We start from the raw sequence: 23355 nt of genomic DNA, 5'->3' as shown, positions 1-23355 counted from the left end.
TTAATGAAGCCTTCTTCCAGCTCTTGAAGAAACTAAGCTGTCATGAAACAACAGCCTACACCTTCCTGTAAACCAACGAGAGATTGTAAAATAGGAAATGAGCAGCAAGAATAAATGGTCAATTTTTGTAGAACAGGGAGGTTGGCAGCTTGTCCTATAGACACTTACAGGGCCTGTGCTAGTCACTATCTTTGTCAACACTCCAGTGGATAACGAGATGACACTTGTTAAAAGGTGTCAGTACAGGGTTAGGGTTAGGAAACGGGCATACAAAACTAAGGAGCAGGGATTATTGTCACATGATACAATTTGCCTACCATATGCAGACAGCCTACTGAGATACAATGCATTTTTCCTTTTGGAGTGCCCTTGGTGCCTGGGATTCATCCTGAGAGGAACTCCAAGAAAATGTAAGAATATGCGGATGCCTCAATGAAGATTACATCTTTGATATTCTGAGTGACTGCTGACTTTACTAACAAAGTAAAGTAGACATGGTCAATGGATTTTCTGTATTCATAATCTGCAAGTTCTCCTTTTCTTATGATCATGGGTGTCTACAAATTCATATTAGCTTTGAAGTATTACCAAAAATGTTGATGCAAGCTTGCTGCAAATTCAGTACTATAAGAGACCAAGCTTTCAGACCATAGGAAAGAGATGCATGTTACCTTTCATACGTACCACAAAGGTTGATGATAGAATTACCTAGAATCACTTCCTCATCATGAAGCGTTTGGCACAACTGTCTTCACAGCTGGGAAAAAAAGCACTGTTTACCTAAGACAAGTTACCATAGGTGAAGATGAAGTGGATGAGATCAGATTTGCAGTCTCTGTGCATGCAGTTAAGTGATGACCCTATTTTTAGAGATATTCAAAGCAGGATTTAGCCCATACTGATGTGGGAGAAAACAGTGGAGAAACCAAATACAAGCCATAATTACTACTTACCTCCAAGGCATGCCTGCACTCTGAACACTGCATTTTTTATTAAGGCATCAATGAATGGATGTAATAGAAGACAGAAATAACCAAGGAACAAAAATGTAACACACAAAAAAAAAAGTCACAAAAAGAACAGAGACAGTTTAAAAAACAAAACCAAAAGCCACCTGTTTCTGACAACAAAAGAAATGAAAGGCTCAAAAACAAGTTATCACGTAAGCAGGTTTAAAATAAACTAATGTTAGAACGAAAACTTTTCCTTGTACAGCTGAATGATGGAATTCACTCCCACAGGGCATTTTAGGGGCCAGAAGTACAAATAAATTAGGACTAAAACAAATGAATAGTGGGTAGGGCCTACCACATACCAGACACAAACTAGCTTGAAAATTCACTATGAGATTGCTGGATAGGCAAAATCTGTGCGCAAGCCTCTTGAGTGTATTCTTTCCTATGCATCTACAACTGTTTAAAACAAGAAGATGATCAAAGGTAAGACAGGTTTGCTATTTGCCTTGTAACAGCACAGTACATCTTTTTGTAACACAACAGTAAGATGAAAGAATATGGTTTAAATGTTGCCTCTAAGTTGGATTAGTCAATTTTACTTACCTGTTATTTCTAAATGAGTTGTTGAGGAAAACTGAGAAATTGCAGGTTGTAGGATTGCTCCAAAACTGTCAATTATGTAATGGCAAAACACTAAGCCTAATGGAATATTATGCTCTTCCATTTAAAGTGCAACTAGACTTTTACGATTATATCAATTAATAAAACAAGAATTTATTCTCAGTTGGGTTAAATAGTAAAGCATTGGATACTCCAAAAATGAAGTGAACGGCCTTTACAACTACACATTTAATATAATAACAGCATTTAAAAGGAACTAAAACCATAGGTTTCATTTCCAGGAACTTGACAGTAACATCTAACATACCAATGCATGAAAATACTTCATAAAGCACTGCACAAGCTCAAATAGCATTACTGAATTTTGATCTTATTATACTCTTCATTCATATCATTTATCAAAATTTGTTGTTGTTTTAAAATATAGAAATTTACCAGCAATATAAAGCCACCCGGATGTTATTATATAGATAGATGCTGCAGTGATGTTGGGAAGGACATCAGTGAAGAGGGAAAAAAAATGGTGGTTCAAGATGGCAAGAAAATCTCCAGTACCATTTGGATATTGCCAACTATTTACTTACTGATGGGAATGAAGTAGTAACAGGTTGAAAACTGAAGTGATGATGAGCAGTGTATTATCAGCTTAACAGTAAAGAAGAGCCTATGGAAGAGCACTGCCCAGGTCACTAAGCCAACAGCTTTGGCATCCCAGAGGGCTCTTCTGGCAACTCAAGCTACTCTTTGAGCTCTGCATTTGTTTTTTTACCAGAACACAGAGAAGTAACAGACAGATTACAGATCTCCAGCTATCATACAAAATACAGATACATATTGCCAATAAAAACATACAGCACTGGCTGATCTCTACAGATGACAAAGTACAAAGCCAATAAATACCAGTTCTAAGGCACATATTATTTGCTGCTCTATAGACAATTAGTACTGTGTGGTAAAGGTTTTTTGTTTGCTCTTAAAAGACACATATGTCACTAAGAACTACTAAAAGCTTGAAATTTCTTACTGGACATACTAGAAAACAAACATATACATCCATGCCAGGCTTTGATATCTTCTCCTACACTCCTCCTCCTTTTAGATCTCAATTCCTTAATGTGTTGGATCAACAAACCTGATAAAATGCACAAACTTGTATTAGTTGTACAGACCAAGGATCCCATTATGTCATGTGTATACATACTATACATAGTATACAAACTTACAATTGCATTTTAAATGTATAATTTTTAAAGCTATATTAACATTGGCTTGCACCAGCAATTTTTGTCTCTGAACCATCATTCTTAGCTTCTGTTCTCACTCAGATGTCTTATCTCTCATGTTCTCAAGTGATGGAGGCCCTGTTAAGTACGGCCCTACATAAACCAAAGTAGGGAAGTAAATCCATTAAGTTTAAAACCACACTACTGAAATACCTAACATTCAGTATTTGTGCATGACCTTCCTGGGATTTGGGATTTAACTGCTTAAATTTAGTTAACTGGAGCTGTCCAAATCAAGCCTGGTTTTCACTGATAACAACCATGACCACAGACTGCAAACTAAAAGGCTGCAGCCACCTTAACAAAAAATTCAGGAGTCTATTTGATTAAAAATCTCCTTTATCACACATGTAACTGAAAACAGTCTCTCTCTGCAAAGACAGACGTTTGCAATGCTCTAAGGACAATCTGCTAATGATGAGGCACAAGTACTATTTTCAAGACGTTTCTCCTCTCGTGTGATTATCAGTCTGGGAAATGACAGACTTTGAAAAGCATGGATGCTAAAAGTAACATTTCTAAATGAAAAACAAAACAAAACAAAAAACCTAAACAGGTTATTTATCCAATGTTTTAATACTATGTTTTACCCTAGAAAGATCATAGTTACTAACACTTAAAATATTATTTCCTAGAGAAATAGGATGAAAAAATTTCTTGTAAACAAAATCCAAACATGCTCCTTAACTTCTTAGGGCTGAACATGCAGAAGTGCATTAACAGAAAGAAAATGCATTAAACTGTAAAATGAGTAAAGTCCAGAACTGTGTGCTAAGAGACTGGATCTCAGAAAATCCTCCCTTCAAAATTTTATTTTTGCAGGTGAACCTAATTTTGAGAGCCCAGTTTTCTAAGTAATGAAAATACCAAGAAACGCTACTTTCAGAAGTGTGAAGACTCCATTTAAGCAGAGTATCTTCACAATGGGGCTCACAAGCCTGCCCACTTCTGGAGTATTGAAAACATTACTGCCTTTCAACCTCATAACTCTACTCTGTTTCTAGCTCTGTAAGAAGCAAACTGAGAATTGCAGAGCAGACTGACAAAGCTGTTTCTCTGTGCATACACTGAACTTGCTACGGCAACTATTTCCTTCATGTTATAGTAACACTTCTTAGTCCCTATGTCTGTCAGTCCAGATTTCACTAGAAAACGGTAGCACGGAGACTAAGCTCTCAGTACCCATAATAGTCGATACAAGCCATGGGAAGTGAAAGGACCAACAGACTGAAGATCCTCTTCGTAGTACTGGGCATGTTTCTCTGAAGGCAGAGAGCAACTGGAATATAATGCAGACTGCACTGAATTTCTTCACTAAAAGCAAATGTTCCTGCAGAACCAATGCTATCTGTCACAGTCCGCACCCCAAACTGTTGTCCACTCATTCATTACAGAATTTGTGTGTACGAAACCAATACATGTACAAGAGACACACAAGAGGGCCAATGCAACAGGATACGTGTTGGCCAGTCTCATGAAGAGCTGCTGTGTACTTTACACTGGTGCTGCCACTTGAGAACAATCCAGTAAGGTCACCATGGGGGCACACTTTGAGTAGCTGATTAAAAAAAACCCTATCAGGTGACTTCATTGTTGTATATCAGGCTCAAATCCTTCCATTTGGGTATCTTAAGGCAGGATGAAGTCTGAATTCCAATGCACGTAATCACAGGCCTTGTAATCTGTGTATGCAGTATGTCTCTCCCGCAAAGAGAAGAGCCGTGGATATAAAAGAGGTGCTTGCTTCTAAGGGTCTACAGCAAGAGCTTTGTACTTCTTAGAAGTTTTGGGGTTCATCTGGATCCACAGTACATAATTTGATCCAGTCAGGATACTTTATTGTCCCAGCTTCAGATGCTGCAGTTACTTCTTGGGTTTCTCTAAGATGTTCAGGAACTTCCCTCGAGTCATTTCTCTAGCTGAAACCACAAGGGAGGAAAAAAAGATTAATACTGAAAGAAATCCAAGAATCCCAAACAGAGTTGTGTATTTTACAGTATTTAACCAGAGGGTAAGAAAATCATTTAATTTATGCTTCTACAAAGAATAAGTGAAAGGTAAATAAATCTGCATTACAGCCCAATTTCCTGACAATCTAGAAACGCAGGCAAGGCCTGAAACTTTCTAAACTCAGCAATGACGCCCAAAGGCTTCCTTGTTACATAGAATCTCAACTTTCTATTCCTACTGCATTTATTCTCTTGCGGATTCCACTTCTCTGTCTCTGTACCATCCACCTCTGAATGGTATAATCCACATCTCCATCACTCTGTCTCAAAGCAATTGTTCCTGGATGTTATAATCCCATCAGAGATTATGGAACTCTCTCCATTTCAGGATTATTGGCCCCTGGATGCTACGATCTCCAGCAGAAATTAGACAGCATTCTCTCTCAGTAGTGTCAGTCCCTGGATACAGTAATATAACGGAGTTTATATTCCCTCAACAGAGTTCATCTATGGATGGTGTAATAAAGTAAAGTTTATAGAGCTTTGGTCTTCTTGCTCTCTCTGCATTGTCATTCCTTCAATGTTTAATATAGCAAGGCAAGGTTTATACATCTCTCTCTCGGCACCATCAATCTCTGGTAGCTGTATTACACGGGGTTTACAAAGCCACTTTCCTGCATGAGACGCTTCTGACTTGTGAACACGTAAGCTCACAAACCAGCAAAGCAGCCCACATACCATCTTTGTCTCACAACACAATGCAATGCATTAAGAACAGCACGATTAATGACAAGAGTCCTGGAGAGAGACAATCTTCCCACTGGAGCTTCCCATCATTTCTTTTTCATAAAGGTGTGAGCTTCGTGCCGGACTGACAGCCATCAAAACATGGATGTTTTTATTCACAGGATTGATGAGAGCACACACATCTCCCCACACCTAACCTAGAGAGACTCCGAAAGGCAGAGATGGGAATTAATTTCCTGTTTTCTCCATTCAATTCCTGACCTCTCTACTGAGGGGAACTACACCAATGACAATTAGCATAAAAAAAACAAGAGGTGAGTGTGTTGCTGAAGTCAACTTTTTACTCAATAACACTCGCTATCTGTTTGAATAGAAATGAAATATAATAAGAGTTTAGCTTAAAATACTCAAATACCATCAGGCAAAGGTATTTTGTTATTTTAGCTATAAAGGTTAAAGAATAGGCTTCAAGACACCATTTCTGCGTTACTACATTCAAACTTAGAAACTCAAGTTATAGCACAAGGTACGGACACGTAAAACAGTATTGTTACAATCCGCCTGGTACACTTAGCCATCCGCAGGCTACAGAGCCCATTGCCACAAGTGGAACATGCCCCACACAGCTACTGCAGCTCAATGTGTTATTCACTTGGTTCATGCTATCAGCTGTGAGCTTTATCATATGAGATCCACTCCCAACTCTGCTTCTGATTCAGCATGAGCTACTGCAAATGTCGTTTATTCCTTTGTATCTTTACCTCCCCATCTGAAGATAGCCTATGTCTTTCAGAGCTACTGAAGAGACACATGGGTAGAAGGTGCTGGCTGAGAAGGGCAGGAAACAGACTGTTATTTTGTCAGGAACTGAGTTGTCTAGCTCAAAGAATGTGATTAAATAAAAATGCAAGTTTCTGAACATGTCAGGTAGGAATAGGTTTTTACCAACATTTCTAAGACATCTCCCTGCCTGGCACCATCAACAGCGCAAGGTTTTGTAATGCTTCTTATGGAGAAAGCACAAAGCTAAGCTACTGCTGGTGGAGCAGAAAGTTTTCCTGAGTGCAAGTCCCATATAGGAGATATACGAATACATGGCAATTCTGTTCCCCCAAAGAGGCTGCACCCTATAAATCAGGCAGAGAGCAGAGACTCCTTCTGTGCACTGAGCAAAATTACTGTGGGTTGGGGGTTGCTCCAGAGCACGTGCCCTCCTGTTCACTTGTCATCTGAGATGTTAACATTTCTGATTAATTCACAGACCTCTCATTTTATTCTTCATTCCTTTATCCTTGCTATCCTGTTCTGCTGCAGCTTAAAGATTCTTACCGACCTGCTACAATAATCACCGCCCGCCTCCCCCCCCCAACCTGGTGAAATTGTTTAGTGATGCCAACCGCGCTTTTAATTTGCAAGACATCAGACACAGAGGTAATTTATACCAACATCTGTTCATTTCTGACTTCTGAAACAAACTCGCACATGCTGCTACAAAATCCCATTAGGAGCAGGAGACAGCCTTCTGCTATTCTGTATTCCTCTTCTCCTCACATACTCAGCCCTTGCGACAGGGCTTTATTTTTAAAGATATGATGCCAAACCGAAAGAAAGGACCTTACATCTTTGTATATGTATGAAAACGGCCAGGAAATAACATCCTCATACCACAAACAAATCCCAGCCAAACTAAGGGCAAGTTTCCACAAACACTGACAATCTTGTTTTCCCTGCTTCAGCTGCTTCTCTTGTCTGCCCAGGGATCACAGTTCAATGTATTCCTCGTAAACACAGGCCAAATACATATTACACGGTGCTGTGTTCAAACATCTTGGCTATTCCTTCCCCTTTGTTCCTCTCAGATCTGCACTGGAGTATGTCTTCAGCTTGGGTTTTGCACAGAAAAGCCTCAAATATTAAACTGACTTCACTGCTCAGCATTGCTTCTGACAAACAAATTCTTAGAAACAGGAATATCATTTCCAACTGGGCCTTTTGGAGCTTGCTGGAAAAAGAAAGAGCTTGTGAAGGAAGAAACCATCACCCACATTCTAAATACAAACACAGCCTGAGACAGCAAAACCCGTCTTAAGCAACTACCCAAGGGACCAGTAGAAGCACGCTGTATGGCAGATAGAGGTGGACTTTTTAATTACAAGGTTGGACAGAATGGTAGTGAAAACCTTAGGGATTTATCTTTAAAATGGTTGCTTAAACTACAGACTTGTAGTGGAAAAGGGCTTGAGCACAGGTTTCATTGCACCAGCAGACAGCCACTACAGAGGCTGTGCAGCATAAAGCAGAATCATGAATCTCCATGTCAAGAGACAATTTACAGCCTTGCCTTAGCAGTGCACCTACTACAATAGAAAAATCAACAATGGATATGATCGCAATAGCTTGGATACAAATTAATCTCACATAGTAGGGAGGAAGAAGAGGGCACTGAAGACCATAGAAAAAAAATGCTAAGATGTTATCAGCACTGGCTACAATGGAATTTGAGTGCTTGAATTGACTCTCAAAAAGATAACTATTGTAAAATGGTTTCAGGCTGTTACAATTAATAGAGAACACTGTCTGTGCCATATGAGTTAAGTTTGCTGCTGGGGAGAAGCAGATCTCGGGAACAGGTATTGGACAGTAAAGTCTGAGGCTGAAAGGAGGAGCGATTTCTACTTGATAGGGGAACAGAATAAGGTTTAATATAATCTCCTCTTTAGAACTTCAATCCTTCAATCCCGCATTTAGCCTTGTTGCCTGGGGCTCCTTTTCTACTACAACTGCCCCCAAGCTGCTTCTTCGCAGTAAATTTTGTGGTTGCTGGTTGAAAAGATTCAGTAGTACAGATTGATTTCCTACAAGTGAGGAGATGAGGGATTACCAAAAGCAGTCTTGGTTAACAAGATTGGGTGCAGATCTCCTGCGAGAGCAGCCCACTCTGCCAGTGCTTTGCATCCTTTCACTATGACATATGGGTTTCATTACACAAAGATTTTCCTGATTTTAACTTGGAGGCGATTATATTGGAAACTCAGAGTTATCTTTACATCTGTAGCAATTTAAAGGTTAAGTAACTTTTAATCAAATGACAGGGACTCAATGTTTTTTTTTCCCTCCATTGAAAATGAAAACTGCTGTTCCATATATTCCTTCGTGACAATTTAATAAGAAAAAACCCAGTGCACTGGAGATTGGGGCCCAGTCTGATTGCTCCCCATAAAAAGCCTTCTCATACATACGACAGCACAGGACAAAGTGTGTCATAAGGTTTGGAGAGCCAAGAAATAATGGAAGGATTTACTGCTATAAAGTCAGCAACAAAAATAGTGACTTATATAAGAAACTTTCATCCAGAAGAATCCCTAAGCAACACACATACACACACGTTCTTAACATAGCATATATTTAAATACAAAACTGCAGACTCGGTGACAAAGTCTAAGCACAAGATGTACCATAATTATAGTTTGTCCCACATTTATCATCATAATCTTACTTTCCACTGCTTACTGCTTCTGGGCGTATCTCAAAACAAAGCCTGTGAGCACCTCCAAATCACAGATATTTTAAAATGAAGTCAGCCCTCATCAAAGATACACCTCTCTGTAGCTTGGGTAGTTTTGACTGGGCTTCTCCTCCAACCTGAAAATGTAACCATGTTGATATCTCAATACTACTACTGAACTGGACATACATTAATGTCGTGTGAACAGAACATGTTTTAAGTCCTGTAGTATCACACTTCGAATGCCACATTCTTGACTACCAAAATGTTATTTGGGGCACTGTCATTATTTGTTAGCTTTTCAGTTAAAATACTCCCCCCGTTGAGTTCCACACAGCTGTACTTACGATAGTTAAGGGACTTGATTTTCAACATGGATTCCTCTAAAATACCAGTCATGCATTTTCAAACTGCTGTGTCTTAACACTACAGAGACAACAAAACTAAGAGGGTTTATTTGTGAAGAGCTATCAGTGTAAATTACCAGTTCAGGAAAAAAAACACAGACTGCAGAAAGACAGCAGAACACAACTCTAGGTTAACTCTTCTGTCACAAGGGTATAAAGGACAAAAGAAATAATTGCTGCAGCTTTAACACAGTGTTAGGATAAGAGGACAATTATTCTTCCTAGTTGGCAGGATAGACAAAAAGGCACATAGAAGGATTCTGCCCAGGAGTTAATGTGAGATTCTTGCTTCTGGGACTTGTGAGAGTAATCAGCAAAGCCAAATCTCTTGGTTGCTTTCAACCTTTATTTAATTTGGAAGGGAAATAAAGTCAGTCACCAAGGTGAAGGCAAAAAGGCATTCTAAAAACAGTAAAAAAACTAGTTAAGATTTGATGATGACATTAGTATTAAACAGCTCTTAGAAGATAATGAGGTCTATATTGGCCAAGACTAAGAGAACATTATTAGCCAACCAACATAATCTGAACTTCTGTCAGAGAAAGTGATCCATACAGAACTCCATCTCCAAGTCATTTCTGACTCCTAGGCTCAATGCACACGTACACAGGAAAACCAGACCCCCAGAAACCAACCACCACCTTCGTGCCTGCTCCAATTACTTTGCTAACGTCATACTTCCCTAACATAATTGTCAAATAAAATACTATTTGATGACCCTTAACAAATATGTATCAGTGAATCCTGCACCAAACTTCATTTCACAAAGGTGGAACGGCCATCTCAGACAGCTGCAGCGACACCAGCAATGCTTTTATCACCTCTAATGAAGGTAGAACTGGTACATGCAGTTCTGCAAACCTGTGCTTCAGAAACCGTTACATTTGCACTGAATACCAGTGTAATCACCTAGGACACCTGAAATATATTTTTCAGGAAAGATGACAGGGAAACATGAACTTCCAGGTGGAATAAGTTTGTGTTAACCATGGCATCTCTCAGTAATCAGTATCAAAGCACTTGCAAAGTTTATCAAGCTTCATAATACTCCCGAGACATATGGTGATTTAATTCCCATCTTACAGATGGGGTCACGGTCTCAGCAAGAAGCAAGGCACAGATATACACAAAAGGAGTCAGCAACAGAGCAAGAATTTGGGCTCCAAAAGATAAGTTCTGTCAAGACTTGCTACAGTATTTTGAAATATGAACATCATCCTTGGTACAAAGCATTACTTCCTTCCCTGAGTCAACCAGAGGGAAGAATCTACCCTCACATCAACTCCAGTACAGTCTAGCATAACTTGCTTGGAAATGCCAAGGAAGGAGGGTACAAAGGTACAAAGCCTGCCGTGAACCAAAGCAGGTGAAGCACAGACTTCTCCTCCCAGTATGCAATGAAAACAGTCATCTCTAAAAGGGGTGAACAGCAGAGACTTAAAAAATTCCAACCTGCTGAAACAGTTCAGTGAATATTGCCTAGAGCACAGGTGTTCAACCTTTTGGCTTGTCTGGGCCACACTGAGCAAAGAGGAATTGTCTTGGGTTGCATAAACATAGGTGGTTCTGAAAGTAATGCCTATTTTATTACCATGGAAACTACAACAGATACAAAGAGCACAATAACACTATTTAATAGAGCAAATTCTCAGCTACACAACTATTTTTCAGTCACCACCACCATTAGCTGTGTGTTCTTGCCAGCTATGAACATGAGCCTACATGCAGCACTCTTGAAAATCAGCACCAGCAGAGGTGACCCACTGATGCGGTCACCACTGCTGAAACCCACTACCCACCACTTCACTGTGCTCATGTCCCCCGTGTCATCTCTCATATTCAGCAAGCATCAGTGAATGTCAATGGGTGCCATTTTCCCCCACATGGAAATGACACACCTTTGCTTCATGCACACTCCCACATCAGACATCATTCTGTCAGACTGCCACTTGACTGAAATCTGTTGCACCGAAACAAAATATAACAGGATATTGGTGGAAAGGCTCAATCTCTACTGCTGTACCACCAACATCCACCTCTGACATTAGTGGTCAACATAATAAAACAGGAGGTGTTACTTTCGGAGCGGCCTTCATAAAATATACAATATAGTTACTATGTAAGTAACAAAACATTTTAATATTTAATATTTTTAATAGAAGGCAAAAAAAAGAGCAAAATAAAACTAGTGGACTACTTGCCTTCGCTTCTGTGAAACCAATGCATCAGCCTGGTTTGATGGCAGCAGCTGCAATTTTTTAGTGAAGTTTCAAGGGGTTCAACTGGAAATTTTTGATGACATTTTACTCCTCCTGTACCTCAGCCTTGACAACTGTTCACAAAATGTGCGTACTGCCAAAAAGTGGTGACATGAACAAGGCGTGACTGAAGTGAGGGATTTTCTGCTAAAATAGGTCTTATCAAAGTCTGGTAAAGAGACCTAATCAATTTTTTTAGTTGAATATCTGACTGCAACACTACGAATTCCATTTGAAAATTTGCAGGTGATATATTTATATCAACTGAAAATAAAGTTGCAAACATAAATTGATTTTTCATTGCAATCTTGAAGCCTATTCTCAAATTCCTGTATCAAAACAGAAAGCACTGCTGCATTTTTTTTTTTTTTTTTTTCTGTTAACAGGACTGCGTTCAGGCAATGTATCAAAATGCATACAATTATTTGCCCTAACTTGAGTTAGCACTGCACTGCGCCCTCCCCATGCCCTGGTTTCAGCCCAGGCAGCACCGGTCATGCACTGGTGGGTGATTGTTGTGAGCAGTGAGTATCTGAGGCTGGGCTGGGTCACATGCAGCCTGTGGGTTGGACACGGCTGGGCTAGAGCCTTAAGAACTGGAGTCAAACACCCAATCCTTTCTTGAACCACAAAATCCCAATGAGACCTCTTTTCATCTCATTTCTTTCCACCCGGAGTAGCGGCCTTTTATCCTACACTTGGCGAGAGATCGCTGAGCTCTTTCAGAATTATCCTCCTGGGTGATAATAGATTTATTGCACGCATACTGAGATTTCCTCGAATATGCTATTGTTGGTACCAATAAGCAATAAAATTGTATCTGCTCCCCCCCTTCTCTACAAAGTAACTGCCTTGTTTCTTTAGTCAGAATTCCCCACCTCGCAGGGCAGCACCATTCTGTTCATAGTCAGTTGCAAACAATGACGTACATAGGGCTATGAATGCCAAAAACCACAGTGTTCACTCACATACAGATGGGCAAAGCCAGTCAACGAAAATACTTGAAGCAAGGAGCAGCGACATCCCTGCTAATGTCTAAAGAGCTACTAAAGTCACGTTCCAGGTCACAAACATTGGGATGTGCAGATATTTTGTCCCAAGCGACCCACATATTAAACAATACTCCTACAGCACCTCCCACTTGCAGGAACTGCATGCAGCCAACATCCTGTGAGGCCAAAGACCTGATCCCTTTGACCCCCAAAGCAGGGAAAGAGTTACATCTTCCCTCTGCGAAGCCAATAAAAACCTCTCTTGATTATAATTTAGATAAGAGCCACTGGATTGAATAATAATGTCTGAAACTCCCCTGGCTGTTTCACCTTGAGACGTCCATCACTGGGTTAAACATGATGCTAATTGCATTTGGATTGATTAATTTCTCTCACTCCTGTCTATTCGAATAATGCTTAACAAAATAATCACAGCACCCAGAGCCAAATCTTCTCCGTCAAAGGAATGAAGCCATCAGAACCAGCAGAGATGAAAGAAATGAAGATGACCCGTAATTACTGCTACGGTGATATCATTACCATATTATAGAAAATGAGAGAACGTGGGGGGAGAGGGGGCTGCGATTATTATTTATTTTTTAATGGAACCTCACGTCCCAAGAATACAGATCTGACACAGGGGAGCATACAGAAATACAGAGCTAAAAAAATTATTGTGCATTAAATTGCATCAAGCACTGTGAGCTGTTTGTTCACTGCTTTTTCATTGCAATAATACTCTGCATATGACTAACACAGATATTTAAGATGCCTCCCTTTCCAAAACGATGCTCAGGCATCTGCAACAGAACTCACCCATAACCCCTGTCCTTTAATAACATTGCAAGACACCTTACTTTGAAGGCTGGCATCCTAATTTTTAAACCACAAGACCTAACTCTTACTCCTAAATGCTGATTCCTATCTGAAAGCAGTTACAAATTCTGTCACCAGGTACTGTAGGTCGCTTTCAACTATTCATTATGCTGGTTCTGTACAGATACCAAATGCATCAAGTCTGGAAGAATTTAAGCTAGAATTCAAAACCAAAATAAAATACGTAACATCCAAAAGGAAGGCCTTCTGTTCCCTTTATTCTCCAAGATGCACTCCCAGAGCCCCTCATTTGAGAAACAAATAGCTTGGCAATTGTATAAGATCTTCAGACACCTGTGCACGGCAATTCTAATTGTGGTTTATACAGTTCACTTCTCTCCGTGCTGGTTATGTCTGCCCCCTAGTCTCAGACCGAAGACACAAAACCCCCACACAACTAGCAGCTTAAAATATTTACTCTGGAACAAAGCCAAAGTCAAATACACACGCACAAAAAATTCACATGCCAAAAGTGTCAAGACCTAAGACCAGGCAATGACTCATGAAGCTAATTACACACTGAAAAAATGATGTTCAAGTATTTTGTAAGGCTTAAAGGAATAAATTCATACTGTCTTTAGTGCTAGCATGTAACTTGAAAGCTAATTGTACATAAAGGTTGATGATACTGTCAAGTGTACCTGAGGGAGACTTTACTAGTTTAAGTTATTACTTGAACAGATGCAGCTCGGGAAAGTTTTGACTACCAAGTCCCACGGATGTTGTAGGCAAACACTGGGATAAAAAGATGGCATGTTCTAACAAAAAGCAAGCTAAGCTACAGTTTTCTACCGGCATGTATCAAAAAGGAGAATAATCTCCTCATGCCTTTCCCATACTTGCAGAGGACCAAGGAAGCCTAAATCATCAGGCATTCTCACCACACTATCTGAAGCAGGAATCTTCATTATCTAGTAACATGCAGAAATTAGATCAAACCTGTTTGCTCAATAACTCTTGAGAATAAAACAAATGAAGAAATGAGGTGGAGAGGTCTGCACTGAATATATGCATGCAGCTAGGTATGAGATGTTTTTAAAGGTGAATAAGTACTTCTCAGAAGGCACACAGGCAGAAGCAGTGTCTAAATTCCCATAAAACAGAGCATCATGATGCAGCCTTCCTTGCCTACAGAGGCAGCTGGTGTTTAGTGGCTGGGAGCAAAGCAGGTGAATCTTCAAAGTCACCATTTTTTCAAGTCTTATCAGTGACCAGGGCATGCAGGCCATGGAAAAATCTGAGCCAATAGAAACAAAGGGATTAAGAGTTATTAGGAGTAGAGAGAGAATTACATATTTACAGAACAGTTACCGAAAAATAATCGTGTAATGATTATGTAAGTCCCTTTTGGCTAATAATATTGAGATACATGCTGTATGGTTATGCAAGTCGGGACAAATAAATCCACTCAGAACAAAACTCGACATACCTTACAGAGAGGCCCACAGACCTGTTTCAAAATCAGTACAGCTTCTTTCACCTCCAAAGGAGGAAACAAGACTGTCAGCAGGTCATCCAGATAACTGAGCACTGAAGCAAAACTGAACCTTTAAATTTAACTTCTGTCAACAATCTTCACATGATGTATCTGGAGAAAAGAAGCTCACACCAGGATATTCTGTATTTATGTGTTTAGAGATGTGTCTATACTTTAGAAATCAAAATAAATTTAAGTGTTTTCTAACCCCAAGATTCCTTATTGAACCGTTTTTCCATGTAGATGTGCTGCTCTTGATGTAACAATGGATTACCAACGCTGAAGGCATCCACAAGAAGACTCATGCCTTTTTATGACTGAGCAGTACTATTTGATTTACATATTAAGTAAATTAAGATTAATTTTCTCATTGGTAAAACAACAGAAGACTTCTGCAATTTCTAGAAATCCAAGTAAAAAGTCTATAAGAATGAATACAAGTGAAATATTGGAATCTCTGCTCCAAGCCAAAAACTTTAACCTCAGTAAAGCAGAATTATGGAAGAGCAGCAATACACTGTTTGTAGGCTCCAGCCACAGAAGAAAAGCTCTACAATCACCTCCATCATTTAATTCTTTCCTCCACATGAATCAAAGACATTTACTTTAATTACTTCTCTTATCCCTACCTTCCTCTTTCACAGTATATTCACTGCTTGCTTCAGCCCAGATGCTTTTCAGTTATTTTACTGACTCATTTCATGCTCTCTGCTGGCCATAAGTGTCTTTCCCTGGCAACAACACCCTGAGCTCAGGAATATTTGGAAGTCCAGAACAGGGTGCAGGAAATTCAAAACCATCTTTACCAACTCCAAGCTCGTCACAAGACGTCTCAGGAAGTGATATAGAAACATTATGCTTTTCACAGCATTGAAATGCCACTCAGGACTGCTGGGAACAGAAGCAGATAAACAAGCAGGCTCTGCTACAGTTGCTACATTTTAGCTGTTAATGAGCTATAAGGCAACAAGGCAATAGGCAGTTGTAAAAACTACACCCAAAATCAAATCCTCCCAGACCCATGAACAACTGTGGTAACATTTTGCATGAAAATCCTCACCCTTCTAGTTCCCATGTTTTTTGTTTGTTTAAGAAAACCTTGAATTGGATTTGAAGAAAAGAAATACAGAGGTATCAATCTGCTGATACCCCCCAAGCACAGTAGCCAGAGGAAACTTCAGTTGTCACTTTTCACTTGACAAGATCTACTGAAAGCAGCAGAGTTAGCTTCGGTACTCTTTAGCTTTCACAAATCCTTTCATGTTTATTCACAATTCATACATGCCACCGTTCTGAGGCCACATCTACCATTATTCTCTTACAAAACCTCCATAACAGTGCCATACAAAGCAAACTAGCGTTCCTCATCCATTAGTGGAAACCAAAACCAAGGGTATTGCAGCAAAGTAACAGCGAAACCACCTATAAGACAGCTCGGAAAAGTAAAGCAGAAGAAAGGTGGTGATTACCATGAAGAGTCTCCATAATTTTATTGACTGGTGAGATTACCCTGATGACTGAGGGGTACTGAGGAAACTCTGAAAGCTAGGGGAACCCAGAGGGCTTCACGACCCAGTGACAGTGGGGCTAGAAGACATATTTGAAGGCAGAAAAAGGAGTAGAAGATGCGTAAGTAAAAAGCTGAACTCACTTCAGTTCACCAATGTTTCAGTCATGCCAGAGCATGGGGGGATACCACTGGATGTACTGCAGACTTAGTCCAGTGATAGCTAAATACAGGTGGACAATCACTACTGGCTATGGCTGTAAGGACAGATGCATATGCAATCTTACATTTCTTTCCATAGCATCACCTACCTGCTACATTCCTGTTTGATACAGTTTCTTAACACTAAGTTCTCCACACAGCCACTGCTTTGCTTCAAAGAAGTCTGATCACCAGTCAGAAATCCCAGAGAGAGGGAAGGAATGGTTGCTTTTCTCTAAGTTTGAAATACATACATATTAGCAGACAGAAATTGTAAACACTGTTTAATTTTAACATGTTCTCTCTTTTCAAGTCTGCGAGGTACTTGGCATGAAAACGTTGAGGTAACCCACAGAACTATTGGTTGAAAAACAAATGGCACCTTGGCCTGCTATCCAGAAACATCCATCACCCAGCCCTCTTCCGTTGGGATTTGTGCTGAATGACTTCTTCTGCAAGTTAACAATTAGTTTCTAGCATAAGAATCCTGTGTCATCATCATCACGTCCCCAGGAGAAAAAAATAGGCTGAATGATTTTTAAATTATATGCTCTGATAAGACACAGGCTCCTGACTCCCTGTGCACCGGTGCCATGCAGGCCACCTGCTCTATTGAGCTGCCGCTGGGGATACCCTCAAAAGGGTTTAATAATAAAAGATCTCTCTAGAGATGTAACTCAAAGCATGCTCTGAATGTACATACTGTATCACTGCCTGAAATCTTGTAAATAAAATCCTATCAACAGATAGGATCTAAGATCAGTCTCTAGAAAAGTATAATACAGCGTATTGTGGAAATTCCCTATTAAACACAAATCTGTCACGTTGCAATCAAAAGAAATGTAAATGAACACTTTAGCTGATAGAGCAGGGCAGATCAGTGATTGACCCAGTCAGATATCCTGCCTGACTGCACCTACAATCAGAAGCACCACAGAAAAAAGGGACCATTACTATGAAAACAAACGGAATCATCAGCTCTGAAAGATTCCTCCTCCTCCCAAGTGCTCGTTCTGTATTCTAAAGCAGTTAATGTTTCATGGTTCATTTTATAGTTTATTCTGATATAACTAGACATCGTATCTTATCAGTTTAATTGCTGGATTGTTTTTCAATAGCTGTTCAGAACTTGGTCTAAAAAGAATCTCCGTATGGCAGATAGTTCCACATCAAATTATTCACTGTGCAATAAAACAAACATTCCTCTTCACTTCTTTTCATATGACTGGCTTCCATTATTTTTTCTGAATTCTACCCTTCTTATTCATTTCAGGGCTGGGAATCAGTATGAATTTTCAATTTAGCTTCTCAATTGCAGAGATGTAAAATAACCAGCAACTTTTCAAAACAAATCAGACATCCTTTTTTTTTTTTTTCCTCATGAGACCATGAGGGGAAATCTCTTGATTTCTAACCAGCTCTCTAGAGAAGAATGGTGTATTTTGACCTACACTATCTTGAAACTGTTCCTGCCAAAAGACTGCCTGAAATGACCCAGAGTACCTGAAGTTCTAGGAGCTAGAATAAGAATCTCTTACTTCCTTGGAACAGATTACGAAGCCTTATTCAGAAACAAGAGAAGAGACTGGAAACAATTACTAATATCAAGCAGAAGAGGTGGGAAACAGCACAGCATTTTGAAGTGTCTCAAGCATGAAGCCACCCACCTAACTCTACCATGCTGGGGACCGTGCTTACACTTGGCTGCTCCAGGCCATTCCAGGAGCTCAGGAGGCCTGAGGGGTATATGGAAAGTCAGATAGACCTGTCATGAGAATTCTGTTAAACAGCAAGTTTTTAGTTTAGAAGCATCAAATCTTTTTTAAAAAAATATACAGAATATCAGAAAAACTTGGCATGACTGTTTCTATCAGTCAAAGTACGAAGAGCCATCAAGTTGTGCTGGCCCTAGTACAGGTCGCTGTGGCACGACCTATCAAACTCAGCTCATACTAATTATTCTGAAACTACTTACAAATCTACCAGTGTGACGAGCCTTTCAGGATAAAAACAAAGTAAAAAACAAAATATTATAAATGTGTATGAAGATCAATCATTAACATTCTCAGACTTGCCTCACCAAAAGTAACAGCAAATTACAATTCCAATTTCTTGGGGAAAAAAAAAGAGATTTTGCTATTTACGTACAAGATGAAGAATATGACAATATTATGGCCAAGCAGCATGTAACTTACACAGAAAGTGAAGGTCCAGAGAACAAGTCTTACAATGCTGCCTCCCTTCCTCCCTTTGTAATAGAAGCAAGGCTGTGACTAATTATTGCCACATTTGGACTTCAAGTACGTCCTCTTTTGATCTACTTCTGAACAATATTGTTTTGATGTCAGAAACCATCACTTCAAATATAACAGAATTGTGTTACTTAGAGGTAAACTTACTTGATGGATGCAATTATTGGGCTAAAATGGAACCAAGCTCCAGGAGACAGTACATTAGCCTGTAAATGGAAACCTAGCTTCTGCCCTTAACACATTCACCCCTGCTACGTGACTTTACCATCCCTTAGGTTCCCCCATGAGTAATTGGTGTATACCTCTCTCTGTCAGGTTCCAAGATGGAGGGAATAGGACCTCCTTGTTTCATAATAATCCTATTTCAGTTTCCTATTTTAGTTCAGGCCTAAGGCAACTAGTATGGTTCCTGACTGAGGTACCTACGCTTGAAAATCTTAAACAGATCCACAGAGAGAAACAAAAGCCTCTACAACAGGAGTTCAGTTTAAGGTATGACTTCATGTACAGCTTGGAGTGATCATATTTCTAATGTGGAGAGTCCAAGTAGATGCTGAATGCAAAATTTGGTATGAAATTTCTCCCAAACATCAGGTTGCACCTTTTCACGACATTCCCCAGAACTGCTTTGTAAGCTATCAACCAAGAGAGCCTTGGCTACTACCACAGAAGACCCTTTTTATGTCATCAAAACATTTCAAGGAATGCTCTACAAAGTTTATTCCATACTCATCTGTTGCTAGGACTTGAAAGGCCAAAGGAGAGGAACCCAAAATGCTCAACCAAATACCAACACAGAAAGAAAAAAAAACACTTAAAGCACAGCTAGCTAGTTGTATGTACAGCTGGAATTATTACTGTAATGCCTGGAAGCTCTTTTGATCAAATTACCATTCTGTTACAGACTGTACAAACACTAGACAAGCAATTTCTGTCCTAAGGCACTTAGAAGAGACACTGCATAAGCACAGACTACATACATAAATGAGACTACAGTACCTTACATCCAACACATCATCTTACCAGTCATCAAGACTTCTATAAATACTGTGCAACCCATGCAAGAAAGAAATCAGATAGCTCCCCAGATGTTTACAAAGTATCCCCCTGCATCATGCAGGGAAACCAGTTTCTTAGAAAATAGCAATGGTTCATAGCAACCTGCCTTCTTGACTGATTAGAATTGGCTACTGTCTTACTATTACTGAATAGAGTACGTCCAACAAGGCACAAAAAAGCCATGAAAAGGAAGAGTAGGTTGATAAAATAAAGATGTTTGAAGAAAAAAATGTCTAGAGATTCTGATGATAGTCCAAATGATCTCATCTTCGCAAGCGGAACAAGACTTCTTAAGATTGGAGCAAAGGATTCCAGCAGCAAGTATAAGACACAAAATTTGATAAGATTTGAGTGGATAGATAGGAAAGGTTTTATTTCGTAAGCATTGAACAGAAAGCAGAAGACGACTTAGATTATAACTTGGATGTCTGGACTTACTGAAGTGCCATTATACCTGCGACACAGGGCTAAAAAAGGGACAGAACATCAGTGGTGCTCACAGTTACTAAGAAACAGGTATCAAAATTTCTTGGAGACGACCACAGGGATCACAGAACAGGAGCAGGAGGGAGTAAAAATCCTTGTTTCCACACCTACTTAAATCACCAGATACAAAGGAAACAAAGAGGCTGGTAAAAGGCATTTTTAATCCTATAGGTTCTAGAAAGGTAGCAGTGTTCATTAACTCCTAGTGTCTAGACACCCTTAAATGGGTTTACATATTGTTCCATATCATGACTGTAAACAATATCAGCTGAACAAAGCTGTCTTATGTAGTTCTGACATAATTATCACATGGAGTTATTGTGTATGACTTTGTAGAATATGTAAATTCTATAATTTCTTGCAAATTAATTGGCTGCTTAGGAGTAGCCAAACACTTCTGTAACAGTTGTACAAAAGTGATACAAAAATGCAGTGACCCATATGCAAGGGGCCAACAAATCCCTATTATCACCAGCCTCAGTTTACTCCACACTGGGATATTTGTTGCCATTGGCTTGAAAAAAACAAAATTGTGCCCTCTTTGGAAATCCAGCAGCAGTTCTGAGCTAGTGTGTACTGTGAGACTATACAAAAGGATGAGCACTCACATTGCCTTTGGTGCCAAGCTTATGGAAAGATCACTGCTTTTTCACCCACAGGATAACCAACCAAGATAAATGCCAGACAAACAGATGGATGCACAATGTAAGTAAGGAAAGAGAAGACTACTAAAAAGGCTTGTCCAAGTGCTAAACATTTAAAGGAATACTTTGAAATCCTGAAAACAGATTTTGTTGCAGGGTACAGCATGCCAGCATTAAATTCCTTTCTTGTTAATCCATGGATGCATTGGCTTTTGTTTTACCCACTAGGCAGGGGGCACTCAAAATCCTCATTAGGAAATGATCTGCAGCTATGCACCAGGGAACAGGGAAGAGTACCTTCTGCAGGCTTTAAAATTTTAGTCAAGACACTGCTTAGAAAGAAGAGAGAGCAGCAGGTACATTTTCATTGCCATCTGCTGGATACAATGGACAACTCTAATGAAAGTCAGAAAGCACTGTTTTCCATTTATCACCATCAACACATACTAACAGTTCCCTCTTCTCCATATACCACCTAAACACAGATCAAAATTGAAGATGTCTCAATAAGCAGTTTTTATCCCCCCAGGCTCTGTCAATGCAGCCAAGAAAGCAGGCAAACTTGAACATATTTGAGTGAGTATACATGTTACTACCGCTCAGAATTCAGGAGGTTCTCACAGTGGAAACTATTTTCTATTAGAGTTGAAGAGAAGGATTTGATGTCTAACTGCAAAACGTATTTCAGCATCAGACCCACGTTATCTCCCATTCCAGAATGTTTAATATTACTTTTTGAAGAAAGCAGTGCAATGAAAATATTGTAAGATGCTTTTTTCCCCTCCTCTTCCCTAAAACATATTCATCCCATTCAAAACCAGGATTTACACTGCCAAAGTGGTAGAAACAAACCTGTTTGCCATGATAAAATGAAACAGAACACTGAAGAGACAAGTAATTTCTGTTGCAACTCCAGCACAGAAAATATCCTAGAATTTAAGGCTAGATACATTTACTAATACAGAGAAAATTAAAGGTTGGCTTGATCTCTAAGATAAGCCAACTTTCTGAATTCTGTGAATCATTACATATGTCCTCATTGTTCAAATTGCAAAGATTCATTAAATGTCTTAGAAGGTTGCAGAAACCACTGATGTTACAGATATATATAATTTCTCATAATGGCCATCCTGGCCTTTCCTCTTGTGATAAAATTTCTGGAGACTGACGAGACGATCCTCTTGGTCTTGAGTTTTTTAGACAATCTATTGAATTACCTGGATTCAGAATAAAAAGGAAAAGGAATAGACATGAAAGTGGGTCTGGCATGAAATTGACATAATTGGTATAATAGAAGCAACAACAGACTGTACTCCCATGTCCTCAAATACAAAAATCATAATTGCTGATATGAAAAAAACAATTGTTAATAAACAGATATTCTGCTCTTCAATGCTCCATATGGCAGCCTGATGGATTAAACACCAGCAGAGTGTTGATCACTCTAAAAGCTCATATTGAGATGATCTGGGAAATCTATCTACAATTTACAAATTCTGGTTAATTTAATTAAAATGCTGCATCACTAAGTGCCTTAATATGTAGAAAGCCATAAGCTTACGAGGTTTCTGGCACATGCCTGCTTACAGAAGAAGCTACAGAACAAACTAGTGAGTATCTCCCTTTCAACTACAGACGCACAAAGGAAGACTCCTGAACTAGAAAAAGGAAATAAATTTAAGTTTACGTGCAGGGAGAAGAGAGCAGGAAAAAAAGCAATCCAAAACAGGCAAACAGAGGGACAAGGGATAGAGGAAGCCTAAGGATGTCTGTAGCATGAGAGAAAAGAAGTGGTCCAGGCACCAAGTGCTTCTTTGAAAGGGACTGGCCACAGTAAAAGGAAAGTAGATGAGTTATAAAAAGCTAGATTGCATATTAATAGGGAGAGGGATTCAGGAGAGGAGCTGCAAAACTCTTAAAATAAGTTTAATATTCTATCGAATACTGCAGAAATGTGAAACAGCAAAGGCTTGAAGAAGCTCGTTTGGATAAGACCTTTCTGGCCTACATCTCTTTCTCACACAGATTAACACATGACTGGATCAAAAACCATCTATAAAGTTCTAGTGCATTTGAAAAGAGCTGTATTGCAGATTGCCCTTGAGTTTGCAGATTGGGAAGAAGATTGGGAAGAA

General features: G+C 39.4%; 1 protein-coding gene across 5 annotated transcripts in view; it reads right to left on the bottom strand.

Annotated features, from left to right (window-relative positions):
• Nucleotides 1-1710: 1710 nt before the first annotated feature.
• Nucleotides 1711-23355, bottom strand: part of LIN52 (lin-52 DREAM MuvB core complex component) — a 41854-nt gene continuing 20209 nt past the window's right edge. For 3 of the 5 annotated variants that reach the window (XR_003075232.3, XM_025150746.3, XM_025150744.3), the window contains one exon: nt 4645-4779. Coding sequence is in view for 2 of the 5 variants with exons in the window: in NM_001007937.2 (NP_001007938.1) it covers nt 4724-4779 (56 nt within the window). In the remaining 3 variants the exon portion in view is untranslated. 5 annotated transcript variants of the gene reach the window in all.

The sequence above is a fragment of the Gallus gallus genome, chromosome 5 (assembly GCF_016699485.2).
Source record: "Gallus gallus isolate bGalGal1 chromosome 5, bGalGal1.mat.broiler.GRCg7b, whole genome shotgun sequence".
Lineage (NCBI taxonomy): Eukaryota > Metazoa > Chordata > Aves > Galliformes > Phasianidae > Gallus > Gallus gallus.
This window is presented reverse-complemented; position numbering and strand designations above follow the sequence as displayed.